The sequence below is a fragment of the Sorex fumeus genome, unplaced genomic scaffold (assembly GCF_029834395.1).
Source record: "Sorex fumeus unplaced genomic scaffold, SorFum_2.1 ptg000098l, whole genome shotgun sequence".
Taxonomy (NCBI): domain Eukaryota; kingdom Metazoa; phylum Chordata; class Mammalia; order Eulipotyphla; family Soricidae; genus Sorex; species Sorex fumeus.
The window spans coordinates 85,151,000-85,176,931 of NW_026606155.1; the positions used below are offsets into that span (position 1 = coordinate 85,151,000).

A 25,932-nucleotide genomic window follows, 5' to 3' on the forward strand; every position below is an offset into this window, starting at 1 on the left:
TGAGCTCAGGGATGACTTCTGGTGAGGCTTGTGATACCATATTAGGTGTCAGTTATCAAAACCAGATCAGTCTCATGCCTGGCAAGAGTCCTGTCCAACACACTAAGGCTCTGCCTCCACCATTCTACTTTCTGTCCCCGTGAATCTGGGTCCTCCAGGTAAAGCTATGATGTTTCTTGCAACACAGACCTTCTGTGACTGGCTTATTTCAGGTATCATCATGTTTTCAAAGTTTATTCATGCAGCATATGTCAGGATTTCCCTCCTTAGGGTCTGGAGCCATAGCACAGCGGGATGGGAGTCTGCCTTGCACGTAGCTGACCCGGGTTCGATTCCCAGCATCCCATATTGTCCCTGAGCACCACCAGGAGTGATTCATGGTGCAGAGCCAGGAGTAACCCCTAAGCATCGCAGGGTGTGACCCAGAAATTTTAAAAAAAAAGTCCCTCCTTAAGACTTAGTACTATATGCCTCAACCACACTTTTTGTATCCATTCATCTCTCAGGAGCCACGTGATGCTTCAAACCTTTGGCTACTACAAATAATGCTATTTTACTTTGTTTGGTGGAGGTGGTGGTGGGGGTGCTGCTCAGGGCTTACTCCTAAGTCTGAGAGCAGGGAGCACTCCTTGTGGGCGCGGGGCACCGAACAGGGTCTCCTGAATGCAAAGCATGAGCGCAGTTCGCTGAGCTGGAGTTGTGTGGCACCTTTCAGAGCCTCCTGATTCTGGCTCCTGAGCGTATGCTGAGTGGGGAACACCGCTACTTGAAAAGTGTTAAGGAACTACGGTGGAAAAGTTATTAGTGATGGCTATGCCACGGTTATTGCATAGCCGAGCAGGAGGTGAAGCGGAGTGAAGGACACTTGAGACTTCGCCTTTACTGTCAGCCGCAGGGTAAAATGAGATTAAGTCAGCCTGCGGGAGAAGGAGAAACCCCTTCGGCCGGCGTGGGCACCGCAAGGGACGCAGAGGTCCGGGGTGCGCAGGCGCGGGGAGGAGGCGCAGGGTCCCGCCGGGGCTCAACCTCGCGGCCTCTGCCAGTCTCGGGCCGCGGGTCTCGCTCTAGTGACCCCACATCCTAGAGACGCCCCCCGGAACTGTCCGGGAAATGTCCTGCCGGACCACCCCGTCATCCCTGAGCAGGGCCTGAGCGAACCCGGAAGGCGGGTACCAGTTAGCCCGGGGAGGCGCCCGGAAACAAAAAGGCGCCAGACTCCTCAGGATCAGCCCTCCCAGTCGCTGTGCTCACCTCTTTGTCCGCCGCCTTCTCCTCGATGCCTAGCAGCGCGTACAAGTCCATCTGCAAAAGCTCCTTGGTCACCGCCATGGTTCCTAGCGCGACCGGATTCGTACTACAACTCCCAGGAGTCTCGGCGCGCGCGGGGCTTGTCGGGCCCCGGAAAGTTCCGTGGCGCTTTGCCCCCTGGGAATTGTGTTCTGCGTCAGACTCGAGCGTCGAGGAAGGAAGTTCCCGGTTATGGAGAAAAAACTACAACTCCCGGCAGCCTCCGCTCCCGGCATCGCCCGCTCTCCGGCTAGGGTGGCGAGTCGGGATTCCCTTGCAGGCGGCCGTAGGTGGTCGCGATCTGTGGGCGTGGGGGGTGGGGCCGAGTGAAGGTTCTTGGGGCTCGCAAGCTGGTGGGCTTGATCTCGGCTCTGTGGGGGTCGTGCAGCGCGGCGCGGGGAGCCGGGATGGAGAGTCGGTGCTACGGCTGCGCTGTCAAGTTCACCATCTTCAAAAAGGAGGCGAGTCTTCTCTCCTTGGGGGATAGAGGGCCAGAGAAGATGCGGAATGGAAAGAAAAGCTCGGGATTTAAAATCCGAAGACGTGGGGTTTTATCCCCTCTTTTAGCGATGTGATCTATAAAGTCACTAGGGCTCAGTTTCCATTTCTGAGCTTCCACACCCTCACTTTGGGAATTGGGGTGAAAGTCCAGGAAGGTGCTGGAGGTGCAAATTCCTTGAAAATTGTAAAGCGCGCTACTGTAGTTCTTGGAATGCAAGACTTTTCCTCAGTCAATTGCAGGATCTAACTGTTTACTTCCCTCTGTCCAGCCCTACCCCCACCCCCCATCCCTCCCAGCACACGCTGTTCGGCTCTAGGCTCTAGTCGCTACCCTATGACCATGCTCCATCATCCTAGTGCTCAGTTTTTCTGCTCTGAAATCGTGGCCGTCATGCAGTGAGCCCTTCCAGATCTCTCGAGTTAGATTATATTGTCCTTCCTTCTGCTCCCACGGCATCGTGGCAAAGTGCCTCATCCTCCTCATCCTCAGCATAGACCCCTGGCCACTGGGTCTGCTGGTAAAGTGCAGGCTTCCTCTGTCTGAATTGTGAACAGGAGATGGGCACCAGATAGGATGAATAAATGGCACTACGTGTCACTGTCAGTGTCACTGTCCTCCCGCTGTTCATCGATTTGCTCGAGCGGGCCCAGTAATGTCTCCGTTTTGAGACTTGTTACTGTGTTTGGCATATTGAATACGTCATGGGTAGTTTGCCAGGTTTTGCCGTGCAGGCGAGATACTCTCAGAGCTTGCCGGGCTCTCCGAGAGGGGCAGAAGAATCGAACCCAGCTGAGCCGGGCTGGCTGCGCGAAAGGCAAATGCCCTACCGCTGTGCTATTGCCCCAGCCCTATGTGGCACTACGTGAAGAAGAAGAAATTTAGAAACCTGAATTTTGAAGGTGGATGCTGAAGAGATACCTTAGTGGGCTGGAGTGCAAACTGCATCCAAGAGATCTAAGTTTGATCCCTGATATCCCTCTTCTGGGTATGCCCCAGAACAGAAACAAATGGAAATTTGGATTTGGAAGTTAGAGCCATGAGGGTTCAGACTTGAGCTCTGTGGTCATACCCACTGGGTGACCTTGATATGGGGTAGGTTATATAACTTCTCTAGCCCCCTGTTAGATTAAAAATAGTGGTGGTAACCATGATTAAGTAATGTGTGCAGATTGTAAGGATTAAATCAAGTGATCACTGTTAAGTGCTGAGTTAGTGCTTGCCTGGCACACTGTAAGCGCCTCATCAATGGAGCCTATTGTTTTTATCCCACCCAGAGCCACTCTTCCCTCCCTCCTCCCTCTTCTCTTCTAGAGCAGAGAAGGGATGAACCTTGCGCACTCTAGTTTGTTTATTGGGAGCCACAGCCAGCGCATCCAGGGCATCCGCATAAAACATCTCTCCAGTCGTCTGCACTCTTTGATTCTCCTCTGCTGAAGTCTGTGACCCAAAATTGATCCCTCTTCCTGAATTGATCCCTCTTCCTCCCAGTGTGGGACTACTGAATAAATACAGGATAGAGGGCCAGAGCATTAGTACATTAGTACAATGGGTAGGTCGTTTGCCTTGGATGCAGCTGACCCAGGTATAATCCCCAGCATCTCATATGGTCCCCTGAGCACCACCAGGAGTAACTGCTGAGTGCAGAGCCAGGAGGAACCCCTGAGCATTGCCGGGTGTGACCCAAAAAAAGCAAAAACAGAAAACAAGCACAAATACAGGGTAGAAGGCTTGGAAGTTCTTTTTTGAGGGGTGCCATGCCTGGCAGTGCTCAGAGGGTGCGTCTAGTCCTGTGCTCAGGAGTAGCTCCTGGGGGTGCTTGGGGGTGTCATATACAGTGCTGGGGGTTGGGGATCGAATCTTATTCCTCCTGAATGAAAAACACGTTCGTCCTGTTGAGCCATCACTCCGACCTCAAAGCTTGGAAATTTTGTATGAAGCTTTATTTGGTTTGAATAAGAGAAGAGAGACTGAGGCACTCTACCCAACGCCCCTGTCTCTCTCCAGTCCTTACGGCCCTCCTCCTCTCCTTGCTGCAGCTGCTCACAGCTACGGTGCCTTCACTCTGTGTGTACTTGTAGAGTGCCAGGAAGGACCCTGCAAGGGTGGGTGCGAGGTGGATCCCTCCTTCATGTTTCTTGTAGTACGGCTGTAAGAATTGTGGCCGGGCCTTCTGTTCTGGCTGCCTTCACTTCAGCGCTGTGGTGCCCCGGGCTGGCAATACCCAACAGAAAGTCTGCAAGGAGTGCCATGAGGTCCTGACCAGGTGAGGGCTCAGCCAGGCAAGGCAGTCAGCAACTGACCAGCCTGGAGGCCTTGTGCTCTGAGGCTCCAAGTCAGCTGGGGGGTGGGAGAGGAGATGGAGCACACTGGCCCATGGCAGTAGTTCTGACTCTAGACTTCTCATCTATAGAGGATCTTCTCCCAATACCTCCAAATGGTCACCTCCTCAGAACTATAAGAAGTAAGTGCTGAAGAAATAGAGAATGGTGGTGGGCAGGGAACCGGGGAGCACACAGCAGGATTCTCCTCAGACTTTCCCCAGGAAACCCCAAGTCCCGAGCTCCTGACTCCCCTCATGGGTTCAGAAGTCGCTTATCAGCTCTTTCCCCAGGAAAGGCTTTGGATCCACTGTGCCCCTTTCGCTCGCCCCTCTGACTGGCCAGCTGGGCAGGGAAGCGGGGCCACAGAAGCGTGTCCCTCACAGTCTCCCAGGATGTCCGAAGGGGATGCAGTGAAAAACAGTGAATGGCTCCTTTTTTCTGCTGTTTCAAAGCCGCTATCTCCTCCTGCCAGGCGCGTGGCAGCCTTGGAAGCCAAGCAGAAGCCCAGCGCTCCCCAAAACCAGGGCCTGAGCCACCCCGACCAACTCATTGCTGAGCGCCTTGCGCGGCTCCGCCAGGAGAACAAGCCCAGTGAGTTGGGGCTGGCAGGGTGGTGGCCTAAGCCAGTGTTTCCCAGGGGGACCACTGCATTAAGTAGGGGGACCATGGCACAAGACTGAGCAACTCATAAGATGGAAGCCGCAGGAGGGAAGCAAGGTCTGCAGGGGACCATGGTTGGGAAGAGGGTGAGAAGCACTGGGGCTGACTGACAGCCTCCTGGCTCCTGGGGTGGACTCCACGGACCTTATGCATTTCCCCCATCAATCACAGAGTCAGTACCCTCACCAGCCGAGATAGAGGCCAGGTTGGCTGCGCTGCGAGATGAACCCCAGCGTCCCATCCCTTCCACCCAGGAAATGGAGGCGCGGCTCGCTGCCCTGCAGGGCAGACCTCCACCTGCACAGGCCTCTCAGCCGGTGAGTGCTGGGGCTTTGGAGGGCTTCTGAGGGCCAAAGACCCAGCAGAAATCCAAGGAGGGCATGAGGAGGACCAATGACCCAGCAGAAATCCGGGGAGGACACGCAGGCCAAAGAGCCAGTAGAAGTCCTGAAACTTACGTGCTTTGCAGAAGTCAGCAGAGCCTCCCACGCCCACCTTTGGATCCTCCGGCTGCTGCCAGGCAGGGAGCCAGGGCCGAGCAAAATTGGGTGGGGAGGAAAGAGGCCCCACAGTGCTCCTGGGGACATCCAGACCTGCTTGATTACGTGCGCCCTAGATTAAGCCCCTGTGTCTGTGCTGAGAAGCCCTTAGAGCCCCCTCGCACTGTGACCCACTGAGCTTGTCTTCTCTTAGCAGGCCCATCAGCCACCGGACACCAGGACCCAGACTCAGCAGGCACAGGATCTGCTGACTCAGCTGGGAGCTGAGGTGGCCATTGACCAGAGCTGGGAGCTGGGAGGCCCAGGTAATCCCCCATGGAACTTTTCCGGGGTCGTGACCCTCCTCTTTCCCAATGAGGGAGAGGTTCTGCCTCCCGCCCTGTGGGAGGTAACTATCAATCAGGGAGGGGGGTGGAAATCATTCTTAGTGCTCTCATTTACTGTGTTCACTTCTCCAGGGGAGCCAGTGTGACATAGTGGTAAGTGTGATCCTCATCTCAAGTTGCACAGCTCACTTACCGAGCTCTGTGACTCTGGGCAAGGGACTTGACCTTTCTACGTAATGCTGCTTTCAACTGTGAGATGATGGTGAAACCCTTCCTGTGGGGTCAGAAAAAAAATAGCACAATGGGTAGGATGCTTACCTTGCAAGCGACCAACCCAGGTTTGATCCCCAGCAGCCCATATGGTCCCTAAGCTCACCAGAAGTGACCCCTGAGTGCAGAGCTAGAAGTAAGTCCTGAGCACTGCTGGATATAGCCCCAAAACAAAGTAAAAATAACAATAATAATAATATAACCCTCCTGATGGGGAAACTACAAGGTAAATGAGATGGTATAGTGAGCTGCATGTATCAGTACCTGCACAGCTCACAGGAAGTGCTCAGAGAATGTTCTCTGTTACAAAGACAAGAAGGCAATTTACATTTAATTGGGAGCAGGGTGTGGTTTGGTTGGGGCCATGGAAATTGGCACTTCTCTTTTTTTTCCCCCTCCCCCCCTCTCCCCCCCCTCCCCCCCCCCCCGCTTTTTGGGTCACACCCGGTGATGCTCAGGGGTTACTCCTGGCTTTGCAGTCAGGAATCACTCCTGGCGGTGCTTGGGGGACCATATGGGATGCTGGGAATCGAACCCTGGTTGGCCACGTGTAAGGCAAATGCCCTACCCGCTGTGCTATTGCTCCAGCCCCAAATTGGCACTTCTCTTGACTCTGTTTTCAGGGATCATAGACAGTGCTGGGGATTAAACCAGTCTTGCCCACTTGCAAAGCAAATACCTTAACCCTTTAATTAGAATTTTTAAAATTCTCACCAATTAGAATTTGGTTCTTCTGTGGTCCTAGCCACATTTCAATTGCTCAGGAGCCACATGTATCTCCTAGCAACTATCTTGAGCAGCCCAGACACAGACCATGGAGTGGCACATCGGGAAAAGTTCCGCTTAGATTCCAGAGCTGTAGTCAGGCTGGTAGGGTATTTGCCTTGTACCCAGCTAATCTGGGTTCAATCCCTGGCTCCCCATAATGGTCACCTGAGCCCCGCCAGGAGTGATCTCTGAACACACATTCGTGAGTAAGCCCTGAGCATTGCTGGGTGTGGCCCCAAAACAAACAAAAAAACAGTTCTGTCCCAAGACCTCAGAGAAGTGGTCCCCAAACAGGGATGAGTCACGGCCTGTTGGGAAGTGTCTGGAACTCTTTGGTTGTCATGACTCAGAGGGTCCTCTCGGGGGCAGAAGCCAGTGCCCACAGCTGCTCTCCTGGCCAGAGTGTCAGCAAAGCCAGGGCAGCCTTGGAGACACCCTGACTCCCTAGCTATGCTTTATAACCCTGTCAGGTGCTGTTGTCTGGGGTTGAGAAATGATGAGACCAAGTAGTTCTGGAGCTGAAGGAGCAGTTAGGTGATAAGACAAACTGAGAGTTCCTTTTTGGAGGTGGGGGAGGTGGCGGAGGGCACACCTGATGGTGCTCAGGACTTACTCCTGGCTCTGCACTCAGGAATTACTCCTGACAGGGGACCGTATGAGGGTGCCAGGGATGGAAACCAAGTCAGCCACATGCAAGGCACACACCCTCCCTGCCATACTATCACTCGGGCTTCAGAAATGAATGCTTTCACTTAGCTGTAGAAGCCGCAGGAGCTGGTGCTGAACACATTGCCGAGGGTCTCAGACGCACACATGCGGGGAAATGGGCGTGATGGCTTTGAGGAGAGCTCTCAGAGTGTCTCTATCAACCTGACTGCATTGCTCCTTCCAGCTGCACCCCTACAGAAGGCCTGCAACCAGGACGGCCCCGGGAGCAGCAACTGGTCCCCGGAGGAGGAGAAGAGCAGGCTGCTGGCTGAGGCAGCTGTCGAGCTGCGGGAGGAGAAGACGAGGCAGGAGCGGACTCTGGCCCTGGCCAAACGATTGGCTGTGCTGCAGGGACGGGACCCCGAAAAAGGTAAGGGCTCAGGACAAGGCCACTGTACCCCCGAGACCAAGCTCTACAAAGTGGCTGCACTCCCAGATAGGGCCGAATGAGGCACGGGGTGCCCCTGTTCCCGGGGGTCCCTGGAGCTCTGGATGGTGCTAGGAAGATTGTGGCAGGACAGTGTATAAGCAGCGGCTATCCAGAGAAGAGACCCGCTTTTCTTAAGGGGTATGAGGGGTTATGTAATGCCAGAGACCAAACTCAGGGCCAAACTCAGGTCCTCACACATGAGTGGCATATGCTCTACCACTTGAGCCTCTCCATGTCTTTTTGTTTTGTTTTGTTTTAGTTCACACCCGGCGATGTACAGGGGGTTACTCCTGGCTTTGCACTCAGGAATCACTCCTGGAAGTGCTCAGGAGACCATATGGGATGCTGGGAATCGAACCTGGGTCGGCTGCATGCAAGGCAAACGCCCTACCCGCTGTGCTATTGCTCCAGCCCCTCTCCATTTTTTTTTTTTTTACCCTGCTGCGGGGTGGGGCAGGGAGAGCAGGTCTGGGCCAGTCCCAGGGGTAAGAATGTGACTTCCTCCACGTTCCCCACCCATCCCTACTTCTCCCTCCTCAGTGACACTTCAGGACTACTTCCCCGACAGTGATGATGAGGACGAGGAGACAGCCGTCCAGAGACTCCTGCGGCAGGTGGGTCCACATGGCCTTGGCTCTGTCAGCATCCCCATCTCAGCCAGGTCCTGTTATCCTGCCTCCTGGGCTGGAGGACCAGTCACTCAGCAGCTCCTGTGATGCAGGCCTCCCTCCCCTCCCCTTCTCCCCTCCTCCCCCACACACCCGCACCCAACCCGCCCTCCTCACCCCTGCACTGGGGAATTAGGAGGCACAGCCAAAGGCAGATGATTTGAGCAATCTTGGGGTTGGGCCTGGACCTGGGCACTGTAGCTCTCCCTCCCATCCACAGCTCACCGAGGAAGCTGCCCTGGATGAGGCAAGTGGCTTCAATAGCCCCCGGGATTCAGCTCTGCCACCCCAGGCCCCATCCTGCAGGCCACGGGCTAAGGTGAGAGAACCCTCTCCCCCCGAGGCCTCTGTGTCTTCCCAGCCACAAGCTGGTTCCTGCCCCTGTGCCCCCTTACTCAGAGCTATCCCCCCCCCCCCATTCTTCTCTGGTTCCAAAGGCCCAGACCAAGGAGGAGGAGGAGGAAGAGGAGGAGCTCCCCTGGTGCTGCATCTGTAACGAGGATGCCACCCTCCGCTGCCGTGGCTGTGACGGAGACCTCTACTGTGCCCGCTGCTTCCGGTGAGTGCCGCGTGGGCGCTTGGGGGGTCTGGGGGAGTAACAGACTGTGTGGAGTGCCTGACCCATGTGCCTTTGCCCCCCAGGGAAGGCCATGATGACTTTGATCTTAAAGAGCATCAGGCATCAACCTACTGCCCCCCACGTGCCAGCCGAGAGCGCTGAGGACTCCCTGGAGAGGCAGTTCTTTGCACTGGGATGCCCATCTCTGACTCGGCCGCAGGGACTCATGAGAGGCGAGACTGCTGGTGGATGTGCCCTTTCCCCATCCTCCATTTCCCGGGACAAGAAAGAGCCTCCATTTCAGACAGCGACCAGAGTAGCTGATGAAAAGATGGAGTTGGGAACACTCCAGCTTCAAAGCCCAAACTGGAATGAGAAGCATGAAGGAGAAAGACCAGACTAAATCTGCAAAGCCAAGCTGAATCTTCCAGGGCTCTTCCTTGGTACTTAGTGTATACAATAAAGTACATTGGCTCAGACCCAAGGCCTGTCTGCAGCACCTACCCCTTGCCCTGTAGTTCTGCTCCTTAAATGTCTCTGCTTAGTTCCTGCTGTTTCTTTTCCTGCCTCTGGCTAGATCCAGCTCAAGGTGGAGGCCACCTGTATGATTGAGGGGTGTAGGAGGGAATGGTCCCTCTGATGTCCCAAAGTCCACACCATTGTTTTCCTATTATCCTCTCCTCTGGGCTTCACAGTGTCTTTGCCAGATGGGCTTCTTTTGTTGCTGAGCTTTAAATTCTGAAGACCAAGATGGATGGATGGATGAATGGATGAATGGATGGATGGATGGATGGATGGATGGATGGATGGATGGATGGGGATCCAGAGAGAGAATATATTATCTTTTAGGTAGGGCAGTTATCTTGCAAGCAGCCGAACCAGGTTCGATGCCCAGTACCCCATATGGTCCCCTGAATCCAGCCATGAGTGACCCCAGTTTTTGCAGAGCTAGAATGAGCCCTGAGCACCACCAGATGTGGCCCAAAAACAAGAAGAAGAGCCGATATATGGGATAGTGAATGGATAAAAGGATGGATAGGTATGTGGGTGGATTAATGGGTAGAAGAATGAGTTGGTAGGTGGGTGGATGGTGGATAATGTGTGGATAGAGCCTAGTTACTTGCTTACCTTTGAGAGTATGACTCCCCCCTCATTGCCCCTGCACACACACCCATCCCTCAACACAGAGGTGCTTCACACTTCATTCAGCTGAGGCTCCTAAAAGTTTTTATACACTTGGTTGTCAAGAAAAGCATAGGGGAAAAGCCATGATCAGCTCCAGAAAGTCCAACTGACAGGAACTTGCACATACTCTAGGCTGGTCAAATGTCCCTCTTCATCCTCCACATTCTTTGTCCCAGAGAACTGCCTTCCTCTTGGGCATGGATCCAGAGGTGCACGGGAGGCCTAAGGCTGCTGACACTGTGTCACAGGATTATTTCTGAGGCCGACTGAGTCTTCGGAGTTTCTTGAGTCGACTGAGCAGCTCAGAGATAAAAGTCTGAGAGAAAAACAAATGAGCTCGGGGTGTAGGGCCACACACATGCACCCACCACACTCTCCTGCTTTGCCCTGGACACAGCTCCTTATAGGTATGAAAAGGGGAAGGACCCAAACCAAGCCTCCCTTCAGATACTATCTGCCTCCCCAGTAAGCCTCCCCACGGCTCCAGAACCACAGCATCCCTTACCTCTGTGGGGTGGGGACTGTCGCGGAGAATATCCTGGATAGGAAACAGGAGAGTCCCTGAACCACAGCACTTTTCCACGAGCCCCCACTCAGTGTCCCGGAAATTGTCCCCTCACAATCGGTTCACCCCACTCCACCCAAGGACTCAGAGCTTAACCCAATCCCACTTTTCGTCCCTCAACCCCAGGACCACAACCCAGTCCCCTTTTCTACCTGTAGCCAAGGCTTCTGCTCCTCTGTTGATAGGTCCATAAGCACCTCCAAGTCAATCTCAGGCTCAAGAAGGGTCGGGTGATCCTGTTTGAGAAATGGGACTCATGGGGGCCTGGTCAGGTACCGGACCACACTCTCCTGCTCTGCCCTGGACCGTCTCCCACGGTCCTTCCCATACTCAGTTCGTCTTTTTACCTTACTCAAAGTGGTCATTCAGGGTGGGAGGTGGGGGGTGATGGGAGGGAACCTGGGGACACTGGTGCTGGGAAGTGTACTGGTTGGAAGGATGGGTGTTGCAATAGTATATGACTGAAATCCAATCATGAACAGCTTTGTAATGGTCTATCTCACAGTGATTCAATAAAAAAGTTTAAAAATTTAATTTTTAAATTAAAAAATATATACTGTATATCTATGACGTGTATAATGTTACAAACCAATGTTACCTCATTAAACCTTTATTTGGAGGCCCCCCCCAAAAAATTAGTCATTCATTGATCTAATCAACAATTATTCAAAACCCACTGTCTGCTTCTGAAACAGGGCTAAGGATCTTTATTTATTTATTTATGTTTTTTTTTGGGTCACACCTGGTGATGCACAGGGGTTACTCCTGGCTTTGCACTCAGGAATTACTCCTGGCGTTACTCAGGGGACCATATGGATGCTGGGAATCAAACCCTGGTTGGCCACATGCAAGGCAAATGCCCTACCCACTGTACTATCGCTCCAGTCCCAGTCCCAGGGCTAAGGATCTTTAAAAAGCATGTTTAGAGCTGGAGAAATAGTACAGTGAGTAGGATATTGCTTTGCACACAGCCGATCCAGGTTCCATCCCCCACGCCCCAAGCACTGCCAGGAGTGATCCCAGAGCACAGAGCGGTAGTAAGCCTTGAACACCGCTGGATGTGGTCCAAAAACCAAAAGAATAAAAAATAAAAATAATAATTAAAAGCCTGTTTAAGGGGCCAGAGAGAACCCAAAAGGCTGAATGCATGCTTTGAATTTGGGCAGCCTAAATTCAATCCCCAGCGCACACCACACAGTCGTGCTCTGCCCCGGACACCACTCCCTATAGTGGGGAGGGGAAGGACCCAGACCAAGCCTCCTTTGCCTCCCCAGTAAGCTTCCCCAGGTCCCCAGAGCCACAGCATCCATGGTCCCCTGAGCACCTTCAGGAGTGACCCCCCACATACTGAGCTTGGAGTAGCCCCTGAGAAATGCTGTGTGTGGTCTTTTCTTTTCTTTCCTTTCTTTTTTTTTTTTTAAAAAAAGACATGGAGAGGTTCAAGTGGTAGAGAGCACATGACACTCATGTGTGAGGCCCTGAATTTGGCCCTTGGCATTACACAACCCCTCATACCTCTTCTTTGCTAAGTGTTAGCCCTGAGCACCACCAGGAATAGTCCCCTTACAAGGAAGAAAACAAAAGGAAAGATAGCACAATAGGTAAAGCACTTGCCTTACACATGACCAAGCTTGGTTGGGTCCCTGGCACCACATATGGTCCCCTGAACAGTATCACTAGTGATCCCTAAACACAGAGCCAGGAGTAATCCCAAAGATTTAATGTGTATTACTAAGTGATTCCAGCTATTTGAAATTCTGGAAAAGACAAACTATAAAGACATTAAAGATCAGTGGCTGTGGCTGGAGACACAGTACAACATGTCGGGCTTGCTTTCAGGAGACTGACCTGGGTTCTATCCCCAGCATCTCATATGGTCCCCTGAGCCCATCAGGAGTGATCCCTGAATTCAGAGCCAGGAGGTGCACTGCCAGGTGTGATCCCCAAACAAACAACATGTAAAGCCAACATTTAATAAACCAATAATTTTTTTTGCTTTTTTTTTTGGATCACACCCAATGATGCCCAGGAGTTACTCCTGGCTCTGCACTCGGGAATTACTCCTGGCAGTGCTTGGGGAACCATATGGGATTCTGGGGATTGAACCTGGGTCAGCTGCAGGTACTATTGCTCCAGCCCTAAACCAATAATTTTTGATTACTTCATCAAGGGCCTTCTCAAATGGAAATGACAGAAAAGAACTGATATAGGTTGGGTCCACTTTTCTTGATTTGTGTTCAGGGACATGCTGCTTTTGTCTCATTTGTTCAAGTATCAATTCAGTAAAAAAGACAAGAAGGTTCTAGAGAAATAGTGCAGCAGGTAAGATTCTTCCCTTACACACACTCAGTTTTTAGCTGTGTCACCATGTGGTCCCCCACATCCCACCAGGAATGATTCCTGAGCATAGAGCCAGGAATAAGTCCTGAGCACAGCAGGTATGCCCCCTAAATCAGAACACACACAAAAAACCAAAACAGTTAACAATTTGGGGGGTCAGAGAGTAGTACAGCAGGTAGGGCACTTGTCTTGTACGAAGTTGACCTGGGTTTGATCCCCAGCATACCATGTGGTCTCCGAAGCACCAACAGAAGTAATTCCTGAGTGCAAAGCCAGGAGTAACCCCTGAGCATTGCCGCGTATAACCCCAAAACAAAACCAAAAGAAGATTTTGGTCCTTCCATACCTTTCTCTTTTTGGGGGGGTTATACCTGACAATGCTCAGGAGTTATTCCTAGCTCTACACTCAGGGCTCACTCCTGGCAGTGCTTGAGGGACCATAAGGAATGTCAGAGATCGAACCTGAGTTTACCATGTGCAAAGCAAATGCCTTACCCATTGTATTACTGCTCAGGTCCCCTTCCATACCTTTCAAGAAGAGATTACGAGCTTGGAATGTGGCTCAGTGGCAGAGTGTATTCCTTGCATATGTTAGGGCCTGTGTTCCCTCCCCAGCAACTCCAAAAATTAAATCACAAAGAAATAGTGCGAAATTTCTGAATAAATCCTTTCTAAATCCCTAAGCTTTAGACTTCCTTCCCCTGCCTCCGACCCTGGTGTTTGGATCATACCTAGCAGTGCTCAGGGCTTACAGTTGGCTCTGTAGGGATCACTCTTAGTGGGGCTTGAGGTCTCCTTATGTGTTGCTAGCGATTGAACCAGGACCAGCCGTGTGCAAGGCAAGTGTCTTAATTCCTATACTATCTCTCTGGTCCTTTAAACTTCCTTCGTTTTACTTCATCTGATTTAGCATCTGATAATTATATATTATATACATATATATATATTTGTGTGTGTGTGTGTGTGTGTGTGTGTGTGTGTGTGTGTAGGGCTTCACACAGTGACTCCTAGCAGCTCTCAGGCAATCATGAATGGTGCTGGGGATTAAATCAGAGACAAAACTGCTGCATGCAAGGTTAGTGCCTTACCTCCAGTACTGTCTCTCAGCCCCAATATATATATATATATTTTCCCTCCCCTTGTTGCTATTGGGATGAGAAGGATGCTGTTAGGTGTAGGGGATCTCACACACACTTGGTTGTAGTACTCAAACACTTAGTGGCAGTACTTGGCAGGGGCTACACAATTTGTTGTGGTTTGAGGGATCTCAAATGCCAGTGCTGCCAGGATCACACTTGGAAGGGGCTGGGGATGGGGGGTTGCTGGGAATCAAACCTACGTGCATTCAGAGGGTATGCAATGTGTCTCGGATTGTTTTGGGGGTGTTCTCTTTGTTTTGCTTTGTTGTATTTTTGAGGTGGCCACATGTGGTGATGCTCAGGACTTTCTCCTGACCCTGTGTTCAGGGATCACTCCCTGGTAGGCTTGGGGGACCATGTGTGGTGCAGTGGATTGAATCTGGGTTGGTTATCTGTTGTAAGTACCCTACCCACTGTGCTATTGCTCTGACTCAGGATTCCCACTTTGTAATGAGTGCTGAGGACAAAATAGCAAGAGAGATAGATTCCTAACCCTGAAATCTTTTTGGCCTCATGAAGAATATAGAAAGTAAAACAACAGGGACTAGAGCAATAGCACAGTGGGCAGGGCGTTTGCCTTGCATGTGGCTGACCCGGGTTCAATTTCCAGCATCCCATATGGTCCTCCGAACACTGTTAGGAGTGATTCCTAAGTGCAGAGTCAGGAGTAAGCCCTGTGTATTGCCGGGTGTGACTCAAAAAGAAAAGAAAAGAAAAAAAGAAAGTAAAACAACAGTTATTTGATGACAGACATGCTGATGAGACCCAAAGAGAGTATATGGGAGGGAACCTAACCAAATCTGAGATTTAAGATGGTTTCCTGGAGCAAGAGAGACCTGACAGCCAAGTAAGAACAGTTGGCCAGAAATTGGGCCAGAGTGATAGTTCAGTGGGGAGAGTACTTGCTTTGTATACAGCCAACCCGGGTTCAATAACCAGAATTCCATATGGTCCCCTGAACCCCACCAGAAGTGATCCCTCAGCACAGAGCCAGGAGTCCCCTGAGTACTACTGGGTGTGCCCCCAAAGCAAAAACAGAAAAGAATTGATTAGATCTTTATGCCTGAGCTCATAATAAAGTTAATGGAGACAAGATATATTCTCCCAACATAAGTAATTAGAAAACTGGACAAAATATGGGAACAGTGCTTTCAGCCATTAGGTAGTAGGTAGTTCAGGACACATGAGGAGGAGGAAGAAGGGAAATAAGACAAGTCTGTGAGTCTACCAAGCACTCTCCCAGGAGCAGCCCTCAAGCACTGCTGGGAAATCTCTTAGCTGAGATTGCTTCTGTTATTATAACAAAGGAACACTTTTTGAGGACATGCTGTATATGCATTGACTAAAGTTTTTTGGGGGCTATCCAGTTATGCTCAGGGGTCCCTGTGGTGCCAGGGATCAAACCTCGGCCTCCTGTCTAGAACTCTAGCCCACTGAGCTATCTCTCAAGCCTCAATACAATTTTTTATTTTGTTTTGAAATTTTAGCCATATCTAGCCATGCTCAGGGTCTACTCCTGGCTGTCAACTCAACAGTCATTTATGATGGTACTTAGGGGACCATGAGATGTTAGGAATCAACCCTGGGGCTCCCACATGTAAGGCACGTGATCCATCCCTTTGAGTCAATAGATTGGTTCCTTAAATGCCGGCCCATCAGGGGCAGGAGAGACAGACAGGGATTAAGGTAATTGCCTTGCATGTAGCTTACCCTGGTTTGATCCCTGCCACCACAGGGTCCCATAGGCACATCCAGGAGTGACCCACAAAGCACAGAAGCAAGAATAGCTCCACCAAGCACCTGTGGGGGTGGCCCCAAAGCTCCTTATTCCCCACCCCCAAACACGTCAGCACACCTTGAGTACTGAAAATGTGACTCAAAAAAAACAAAATAAAATCAAAATAATATAAAAAATATGAACTAGAATATGGTAACTGGGATGAGGAGAGCATGTTGTTCAGTGAATGTCTCTAAAACAGGAGAGGGCCCAGAGCAATAGCACAGTGGATAGGGCATTTGCTTTGCACATGGCTGGTCCGGATTCAATCCTGGCATCCCATATGGTCCCCAAGCATCGCCAGGAGTAATTCCTGAATGCAGAACTAGGAGTAACCTCTGAGCATAATTGGATATGACCCAAAAAGCCAAGTAAATAAATAAAGTAAAACAGGAGAAACGTGTGAGTCTTTAAGTCCTTGTTTAGAAGCCAAATCCACACCAGCCCCTGAACTATAGGAGCTCCAGGCCCCATGTCTGGGTGTCTGGGTGCACTGTGGGACCCTGACAGTAGCCTCCAAAAAGTCAAGCCAGGGTCCAGAGCGATAGTATAGCAGGTAAGGTGTTTGCCTTGCACATGGCTGATCTGGGTTCGGGTTCAATTCCCAGCATCCCATATGGTCCTCCAGCAACTCCAGGAGTGATTCCTGAGAGAAAAGCCAGGACTAACCCCTGAGCAACACCAGGTGTAACCCAAAAACAAACAAACAAAAAAAAAGAAGAAACCAAGTCAATGACCAGAGTGATAGTAGGGCAGGAAGGGTGTTTGCCTTGCACACAGCCTACTGGGGTTTGATCCCTAGTGTTTCCTATGATCCCCTGAGATCTGCCAGGAGTAACCCCTGAGCCCTGCCACAAGTGATCCCTGAGTGCAGAGCCAGGAGTGAGCCATGAGCATTGCCAGATGTGGCCCCAAAATAAAAAAAAATAAAATAAAATGAAGAATCCAAGCCATATTGCACTGCAAGAGGAAAGAGGTGAGGCCACCAAAAAGGAAGGTCAGCCCCCATAATTCTGATTTTATCACATAAAGTGCTGTGTCCTGGAAATAATCCCTTGGCATCCCTGGGGCCATCTGAGGTGGACACAGGGGAAAGAGTCTTGGAGATGGGGAAGGTCCGACTGCCCTAATCCCTACCCGAGATAACCAGACACATGAGAATTCCCAAATGCTTAACTGCTTCCTGCTAAAAAGAGCAGAGATTGGGAGAGGAGCTGCCACCTGGCACCTTTGGACAATTGCCATGGCAACCATGGGTCAGGCTCTTTATTCCGGTCATTGCCTGGGAGTGGTCCTCCCACACGACCTGTTTTCTGAAGTTATGAGTTCATTATTATTCAACATTCCCTCCTGCTTTGATCTTGCAAAAGAAGTTCCTTTAGGTTGTTGTTAGCTATCAGAAATACTTTGTCCTGCAGTGTCTGAAACAGGACTTTTCAGGCAAAACGTACACTTGAAACAGATCCAGAGGGTGAATGGCACTGGGGGTGAGTCACAGGCCAAGAAACACCGTCACTTCAGTACCAGCTCCTTAATCTCTCCCCGCCCAGGCCCAGGCTACTGCAGGAGATGCAACAACCCCACAGCAAACTCAGCCATGGTTCAGGGAGTGCCACTGAACAGCCCAAGCCACACACTTCTCTAAATGTAAATCAGACTTGCTGCCCGGAGAAAAGATAGCACCTGAGTCCAGAGGAGAGAAACCTGCCTTGTGTACTCTGATCCTCAGCAGCGCTTACCAGAAATCACCAGTGCCCAGAGAAGGGAGAGAGAGAGAGAAAGAGAGAGAGAGAGAGAGAGAGAGAGAGAGAGAGAGAGAGACAGAGAGAGACAGAGAGAGACATAGAGACAGGAGAAAGAGAGAGAGAGAACGAGAGAGAGAAGAGAGTGAGGAGAGAGAGAGAGAAAGAGAGGGAGGGAGAGAAAGGGAGGAAGAGAGGGAGGAAGGAGAAGAAATGTACTGGGGTGGTGGGAGAAAAACCTGGCACATTGGTGGTGGGAAGGTGGGAAATGTGCACTGGTGAAGGGAAGGGTGTTGACTGAAACCCAATCCAGAACAACTTTGTAACTGTATCTCATGGTGATTCGATTAAAAAAAAAAATATATATATATATATATATATATATATATATATACCAGTGCCTGGCCCAACTCTCCTGCTGGATTTTATTTATGTTTTAAAGTTTTGGACTTTGTTTCCTTAGTTTATTTCAGAGTAAATAAGATATACTTAAATTCATGCCCTACTCTTGAATTTCTTGCTTTTGGGGGCAGTGGGTTGGTTGGTTTGTAGACCATACTCCAGGTTTCTCAGGGTTGCCTCCCAGCTCTTTGCCAGGAGACCAGGAGACATGGGATCCCAGCATACATAAAGCAAGCACACAGTCTGCTGAGCTGCCTTTCAGCCCAAGTCTCCTGACTGAAATTCAGTGGCGGGGGCTAGGAAACGGTTCAGCAGGCTGGCGTACCTGCTTTGCGTTCAGGAGGCCTGGGTTCCATCCCCAGCACTCTATGATCCCTCTTGAACACAGAGCCAAGAGCAGTCCCTGAGCACTGCCAGGTGTATCCCACTCCCGCAGTTATGTAAATTTTTTTAGTACTTTTTTAAAATTCAGTTGTGGGGGAGCTGGGGCTGGACTTTTTGTAGTTGTCCTTATGCTGTTGTTGTTAATACGTCAGGTGTGGATTCTCACTTGTTGCTGAAGGCAGAGCTCAGCTCCCACCCCTTGGCCCTCTGTTACCTGAGGGAGGGAGGGTGAATTCAGCATCTCTAAGCATCCTCTTCCTCCACGGGTGAACAGAAACCACTGGATGAAATTGCAGGAGGGTAGATGAGATCTTACATCCAGGGCTTGTCACATAGCTAAGTGCTCAAAGTGTTAAGTCTAATGGTTGAGGTCTTAGCAAGGTGGCTCTTACTGAACATTAGCTAAGATGGTCCTGTTCCTGGCCACAGCTAGGGCAGCACCCTCCTCTGCTAACTTGGCACTCACGCCCAGTACTATCCATTAGGAAATGTTCTGTGTTTGCTCTGACTCTATGACAGCCACTAACCACCTGGGGCTTCCGGGCTTTTGAAATGTGACTAAGTAGGCATGACTGGGGAACTGATCATTTTTAGGAAAGAAGGGGGGAACTGGGCTATATCTGTCTGTGCTCAGGGCTTCCTCCTGGATCTGTGCTCAGGACCCACTCTTGGTGGTGCTCGAAGGATTGTATGTGATGCTAGAGATTAAACCAAGGTCAGCCATAACGCAAGACAAGTGCTTTACCCACTGTGCTTTCTCTCGGGCTCAGAACTGAACATTTACTTCTATTTACTTGTCACTTAAAGTGAAGCTACACATATATGACTGATTGTTATTGTACAATTCAAGATAAGCGCAAACAAAGACCAAAGTCTAAAAATAAATCACTTAATCACTTAATCACTTAAGTGTCCCCAGGCTCGGGGGGTTTCCGAGGCCACGCCGTCACCGACCGGGCGAAGGGAGCACACGGGGCTGGTGGGGGGGGGGGGTGTCGGCGGCGATGTCGGCCACCCACCCGACCCGTCTTGAAACACGGACCAAGGAGTCTTGAAAAATAAAAATAAAAAAAAATAGGGGACTGCTGATAGGGGGTTTGTTTTGCACACAACTGACTTGGGTTCGATCCCCAGCATCCATTAGGCTCCGCGAGCCCCATCAGGAGTGATTCCTGAGCACAATGCCAGGGGTAAGTTGGAACCCTGACAGATGTGGGCCCCAAACAAAAAATATAAATAATAATAATTTTTAAAAAGTCTTTCCAGGGGCCAGAGACACACACACACAAAAGAAAAAGTCAGAAAGGGGATGGAGCGATAGCACAGTGGGTAGGGCGTTTGCCCTGCGCACAGCTAACCCGGGTTCGATTCCCAGCATCCCATATGCTCCCCCAAGCACCACCCGGAGTAATTCCTGGATGCAGAGCCAGGAGTAACCCCTGTGCATCGCCAGGTATGACCCAAAAGGAAAAAAAAAAGAAAGAAAAAGTCAGATAAAGGTGAAGAAACAGATATCGGCAGCCTAACTTTATACCTCAGGAATCAAAAGAGCCTCCCCAGGAGATGAAGATGCTCAGAAGCAGAGCCCCGAATTGTGGGAGGCCCGTGGATGGACCACTGGCCTGGGCTTCCCTGCAAGGACCCACCTTCTTTCCCATCAGCCTCTACTTCTCCAAAGTCAGGAACTCTCTCCAGCCCTCAACCCGGGCCCTCCTCAGGACCCACCTGGAAGAGCTCCTGAAGTTGGGCATCTACCCACTGCTCCGTCTCCAGCCAGCTCTGGAGCTGTCCTCGGTCATACTTCACCGTCAGCCGGCTGGGTCTCCGGACCCTGGACGCTCTTGACTCAGAGTCTGTGGACGAGAGCCTCCTAGTCCCTGGAGCCCACTGGACCTTCTTACTTGAAGCCTCCGTGTTCGGCTGAGTAGATGTGCAAGCAGCAGGGCTTGAAGACGGCATGAAGGATCGGTCTGGGCAAGAAGCAGGGGGAAAACTGCCCTTCTGTCAGGTCCCAGGGAGCAGGGAAGTGAAGCACCAGGGAGGCCTGGAGGGAAGGTGGGAGGCAGGGCCTGGGCCCTGGGAGTGGCAACGAGGGGGGGCAAAGATCAACAAGTCTTTGTTGGCTGCTGGGAATGCCAGCCTCCTGCTTCCCCACTGCCAGGCAGGGCCACTCCAGAGCTACACCCAGCTTTCTTTTCTGCAGCTGCTGAGGCCCCAGTGGCCTCACCTGCAGACCCACTCAGGTCACGAGAGGGAGGGCTCTTGGGTTCTGATGGCTTCTGGGCTTCTTTGGGTGCTCTAGGCTGACCATCCCTTGATTTTGTTTTCATTTTTAAGCCACACCTGGCTGTACTCAGGGCTTATTTTTGACTCTGCAGTAAGGGATCACTCCTGATGGGGCTCAGAACACCCTATGGTGTGCAAGGAATTGAACCCAAGTAGACTGCATTCGAGGTAAGCACCCTAACTACTGTACATGTTTCCAGTTCTCTATACTGTCTCCCTTTTTTTTTTTTTTTTTGCTTTTTAGGTCATGCCCGGTGATGCACAGGGGTTACACCTGGCTTTGCACTCAGGAATTACTCCTGGCAGTGCTCGGGAGACCATATGGGATGCTGGGAATCAAACCTGGGTCGGCTGCATGCAAGGCAAATGCCTTACCCACTGTACTATCACTCCAGCACCTCTATACTGACTCTTAAAAAGAAACTGAGAGCCCTTTCTCTTTTTTTTTGCTTTTTGGGTCACACCCGGTGATGCTCAGGGGTTACTCCTGGCTCATGCACTCAGGAATTGCCCCTGGCGGTGCTCAGGGGACCATATGGGGTGCTGGGAATCGAACCTGTTGTCAGTCATGTTGGCTGCGTGCAAGGCAAACGCCCTTACCCACTGTGCTATCGCTCCAGTCCCTGAGAGCCCTTTCTATCCCTCCTGATAGTGACAAAGACATTTGGGCTCTGAGAACTGGGCTCTGAGATGGTTCTTGCAGAACAGGAAGAGTATAAAGTGTAAGGGGAAAATTTGGAAGAAAAAAAGAAACAGAAAAGGTCCACTGCCAGCAGGATTCAGTTCCAATTCAGCCACTGATGTCGCTGCGACAGTCTGCAGCCTGAGTCAGAGAGAAGGTTACCAAGGGTTTTCATGGACTGGTGCCCTATTTTGTTGTGTCTGGATGTGTCTAAATGTGTGCTAACTTTAAGAATAGATGAAGGGGAGCTGAAGCAGCAGTACAGCAGGTAAGGCATTTGCTTGCATGTGGCTGACCCTGGTTTGATCCCCAGTACCCCAGATGATCCCCCAAGTCTGCCAGAAGGGATTCCTGAGTGCAGAGCCAGGAGTAAGCCTTGAACACTGTCAGGTGCCACCACCACCAAAGATAAAGGTGTGCTGCAGAGATAGTATGGGGATTAAAGCACTTGTTTTGAATGCAGCCAAGAGTTCAATCCCTGGCACTGCATACAGACTCCTGAACCCCGCCAGGAGTGATCTCTGAGCAGAGTCAGAAGAAGCCCTCGAGACCACTGGGTGTGGCCTCCTCCCCACAAAAGCAAAACAAAACAAAACAAACAAACAAACAAAAAATAACCTAGAACTTATAAATGAGGAGTGCCAGAGAGACAGTGCAAAGTCTCAAGGACATGCTTAGCATGCAGGAGGCCAAGGTTTGATCTCCAGCACCCCAGGGTTCCCTGAAGGAACACTGCCTGGCCCTGTATGCTGAGAAAGGCTCATTGATCAAACTTGTCTCCCATATCCTATTCCCTGAGACAACTACTTAGAAACCAAGCTTATCAACACATGACCTTCTCCTGACTCAGCTCCTTCCTGTTACAAAGGATATCTGCAGACCTACTTTACACCCCAGTGTCATGAGTTAATACTTCTAGGGGCCCAAGAGACAGCACAGCAGTTCAGGCATTTGCTTCATATGCATCTGGCTCCGCTTCAATCCCTGGTACCATGTGGTTGTCTTCCAACACCACTTTCTGTAGCCGAGCAGGCCTGCCAGGTGCAGCCTGGTAGCCTCAAGCACCACCAGGGAGACAAAGGTAATCCCCAGGCAGCACCGAATTCTCCTGCCCCTTACATTGAACTGTAGGCTGGGTTGGCAGAGAATCCTGGGAACCTATTCCACTCCTCCCAACCCAAATATCAAGTTAGAGGACCCAGAGAGATAGTACTGGGTGGCTGACCCGGGTTCAATCCCCCGCATTCCACAGAGTCCCTGGAGCACCTCCAGGAGTGGTTTCTGAGTGCAGAGACAGAAGTAACCCCTAAACATTGGCAGTTGTGACCTCCCACCAAAAAAAAAAAAAAAAACTCCAAATAATGAGTTAATATTTCTGGACACACTTATTTTTTAATTTTTATATTTTATTTTCATAAGATTGTTCACACTGATTACATTCAATATTTCAAAACCAATCCCACCACCATTACACCTACCCACAACCATTATTTCAAATTTTTCCACCACCGTTTCAAGCCTGTCTACCACAGGCAGGTGCTAGATAATTTATTTTCTATTGCCTTTTATGAATATCATGAGAGGTTACGTGGCTGCTTTTGCGGCCGCTCCTAGAATTCTAAAATTGTAAATGATTGGGGTCCGGAGACATCTCTGTAGGGAGCTAATCCATTTTGAGATTCATTTATGAGTCTCTGGGTCAAAGTCGTTAATACACTTAAATGGTGTCTGGAGGCAATTGTGGGCATGACAGCCAGGACGCTGAAAGGGCAGGGAGACAGGAAGAGACAGCCCATCCCCGCTGTGGCCATGACACTTGTATTTTAAAGAAAAGGCATTTTTAGTTGTTTATTTCCTGTAACAAAAAATTTCTAAATCTGTTAGAAAAATAAAGGAATACTGGGGCTGGAGCGATAGCACAGCGGGTAGAGCGTTTGCCTTGTACGTGGCCAACCGGGGTTCAATTCCCAGCATCCCATATGGTCCCCTGAGCACCGCTAGGGGTAATTCCTGAATGCAGAGCCAGGAGTAACCCTGTGCATCACCGGGTGTGACCCAAAAAGGGGGGAAAAAAAAAAGGAATAGAACACTATTTTTATTTATTTATTTATTGCTTTTTGGGTCACACGCAGCAATCCACAGGGGTTATTCCTGGCTCTGCACTCAGGAATTACTCCTGGCGGTGTTTGGGAGACCATATGGGATGCCAGGAATTAAACCCAGATCGGCCGCGTGCAAGGCAAACACCCTGCCCGCTGTATTATCACTCCAGCCGCTGTTTATTTTTTAAAGACAAATATTATGTTATATTAGATAGTGTCAAAGAAATAAACTAAATACAATGAAAATAAACTTTAAGAGGCTCAGAGACTGGGATTAGCTCAGTAAACTGGAATGCTTTGCCAATAGGAGTCCCAGGTTTGATCTCTGGCATCACATGATCTGAGAGCAGTCGTCCCCAGAACACTCACAAGAGTATTCCTGAGCACTGTCAGGTATAACCTCAGCACAGGTGTAGACTCCATCTTTGAAAAAGTGAAAAGTGGCCAGGGATGTGGCTAAGGGGCAGAATATTTGTCTTGCATGTATAGGCCTTTGTTTCCGCTCCTAGAATTGCAAAGAAATAAGGGGAAATAAAAGCAGGCTTCAGAAGGATAAACAAACGGGCAATGAACCTTTCTCTCTTCTCCCAGCTCCACTTCTCAGAGGCAGGTCATGCCACCCGGCCTAGGATGTTTCAGTTCTTCTGCAATCATTCTCATCCGTTTGTGGAATATGTTGGTTTTAGCAAGCATCTTTTGTCTTCTCAGTATTCAGGATGAATGTGTTTCCCTCACTCCAAAAAACTCCCTTACCCCATTTCTTTCCATTTTCCAAATTTTGTTTGTTAAGGGAGATATACCCAGAAGTGCCTAGGGGCCACTCTTGGCTCATTGCTCAGAAGTCACCCTTGGCAGTGGTGATGGGGAAACTATCGGGGAAACTAGGGAACCCCAGGAACCAACTATCTTCCATCCTCATGACTGGGGTTTTACTAAAAAAACTCTTTTTTAAAATACTCTCTTTCAGGGGCTGGAGGAATAGAACAGCAGGTACAGAGCTTGCCTTGCACTTGACTGACTGGAGTTCAATCCCCAGTACCCCATATGGTCCAGAAGTGACTCCTGAGAGCAGATCCAGGAGCTCTGAGCATTGCCAGTTGTAGTCCCGACTCTCCCCCAAAAACAAAACACAAACTCTTTTATCAGAAAAAACCTTCATTTCATTTCATTTCATTTCATCATCCTGTTAATCGTCGATTGCCTCGAGCAGGCCCCAGTAACGTCTCTTTCATCCTAGCCCTGAGATTATATTCAGGGCTCTTTAGGAGAATGAGACCCATCATTGTTACTGGTATTTGGCATATTTGGTAGGCCACGGGGAGTTTGCCAGACTCTGCCCTGTGGGCAGGCTACATTCGACAGCCTGCAAGTTTGTCCAAAGTAGGAATGAGATAATAAGATGTCGAGCATCTTCCACCCAGATCCTCCAAATTCCAGTAGGCGGGGGTCACATCCACCACCTGGCCCCCTGGCGCCGTGTAATCCCATCAGCGGCCAAGACTCAGAGACTATAAAATCCAGATCCCGGACGAGAGCAGTGCAGTCTCTGCCCCCGCGCCTCGGTGTTCCTTCCCGGAGTCCCTTGGAGGGGAGCGGGTTGAGCTTTCCTCCCCGCCCCGGCCAGGGCTACGGCAGCCGGAGACCTCCAGGACCAGCCACCACCATGCTGAGACCACTCTCCGCACACCTGAAGGTACTGGCAGAGGGACAAAGCCACGCGGGTTCCGGGGCCGAGACCTCCAAGCCTACTCGAATTGGAGTCGAGCATCTTCCACCCAGATCCTCCAAATTCCAGTAGGCGGGGGTCACACCCACCACCTGGCCCCCTGGCGCCGTGTAATCCCATCAGCGGCCAAGACTCAGAGACTATAAAATCCAGATCCCGGACGAGAGCAGTGCAGTCTCTGCCCCCGCGCCTCGGTGTTCCTTCCCGGAGTCCCTTGGAGGGGAGCGGGTTAATACAGGTTTTAATGTATTTGAATGCAATAAAACATCTCATCACAGTGTCGGGTTGTCGTTATGTGAGTTCCCTCTTCTCCCTCCTCTCTCCTTAAAACCACAAGGCAGCACTGATTTTTTTTTCCTTTTTTTATTGACTCACTGTGAGATAGACCCTGAAAAAACTGTTCATGATTGAATTTCAGTCATACAGTATTCCAACGCCCATCCCTCCACCAGTGTACATTTCCCAGCACCAGTGTCCCCAGGTTCCCTCCCATCACCCCCTTCCCCCCCCAGCAATATTGATACTGAAAGGTTATCAAGAATACCCCCTACCTACTTTTAACACTCAGTTCTTGTTCAGCGTAGCACTGATTATTTATTTATT

At 50.5% G+C, this 25,932-nt stretch overlaps 3 protein-coding genes across 3 annotated transcripts in view; 1 reads left to right on the forward strand and 2 right to left on the reverse strand.

Annotated features, from left to right (window-relative positions):
* DNAJC17 (DnaJ heat shock protein family (Hsp40) member C17) overlaps positions 1–1,361 on the reverse strand; it is a 36,397-nt gene extending 35,036 nt beyond the window's left edge. The window contains exon 1 of the mRNA XM_056133554.1: positions 1,252–1,361. Coding sequence (XP_055989529.1) covers positions 1,252–1,329 — 78 coding nt within the window. The 5' untranslated portion in view covers positions 1,330–1,361. The remainder of the gene's footprint in view (positions 1–1,251) is intronic.
* A 252-nt stretch (positions 1,362–1,613) lies between these two features.
* ZFYVE19 (zinc finger FYVE-type containing 19) lies at positions 1,614–9,478 on the forward strand. The gene is made up of 11 exons (XM_056134094.1): positions 1,614–1,748; positions 3,931–4,052; positions 4,200–4,250; positions 4,583–4,701; positions 4,942–5,087; positions 5,467–5,575; positions 7,527–7,712; positions 8,313–8,386; positions 8,661–8,759; positions 8,878–8,999; positions 9,083–9,478. The coding sequence occupies exons 1-11, from the start codon at positions 1,695–1,697 to the stop codon at positions 9,159–9,161; spliced, it is 1,161 nt and encodes a 386-aa protein (XP_055990069.1). The 5' UTR covers positions 1,614–1,694; the 3' UTR covers positions 9,162–9,478.
* Positions 9,479–10,434: 956 nt separating this feature from the next.
* Positions 10,435–20,492, reverse strand: PPP1R14D (protein phosphatase 1 regulatory inhibitor subunit 14D). Its single transcript, XM_056134396.1, has 4 exons — positions 20,259–20,492; positions 10,902–10,985; positions 10,690–10,722; positions 10,435–10,500 (listed from the first exon to the last, which is right to left on the reverse strand). The coding sequence occupies exons 1-4, from the start codon at positions 20,490–20,492 to the stop codon at positions 10,435–10,437; spliced, it is 417 nt and encodes a 138-aa protein (XP_055990371.1).
* Positions 20,493–25,932: the final 5,440 nt, after the last annotated feature.

Excerpts from the sequence above, each read along its gene's own strand:
- ZFYVE19 (XM_056134094.1), top strand. The coding sequence starts at position 1,695 with ATGGAGAGTCGGTGCTACGGCTGCGCTGTCAAGTTCACCATCTTCAAA. Across the intron at positions 8,760-8,877 it reads CCTGCAGGCCACGGGCTAAG|GCCCAGACCAAGGAGGAGGA; the intron begins GTGAGAGAACCC and ends CTGGTTCCAAAG. Across the intron at positions 9,000-9,082 it reads TACTGTGCCCGCTGCTTCCG|GGAAGGCCATGATGACTTTG; the intron begins GTGAGTGCCGCG and ends TTTGCCCCCCAG.
- PPP1R14D (XM_056134396.1), bottom strand. The coding sequence starts at position 20,492 with ATGCCGTCTTCAAGCCCTGCTGCTTGCACATCTACTCAGCCGAACACG. Across the intron at positions 10,986-20,258 it reads AACTTCAGGAGCTCTTCCAG|GATCACCCGACCCTTCTTGA; the intron begins GTGGGTCCTGAG and ends TTTCTCAAACAG. Across the intron at positions 10,501-10,689 it reads ACAGTCCCCACCCCACAGAG|ACTTTTATCTCTGAGCTGCT; the intron begins GTAAGGGATGCT and ends TTTTTCTCTCAG.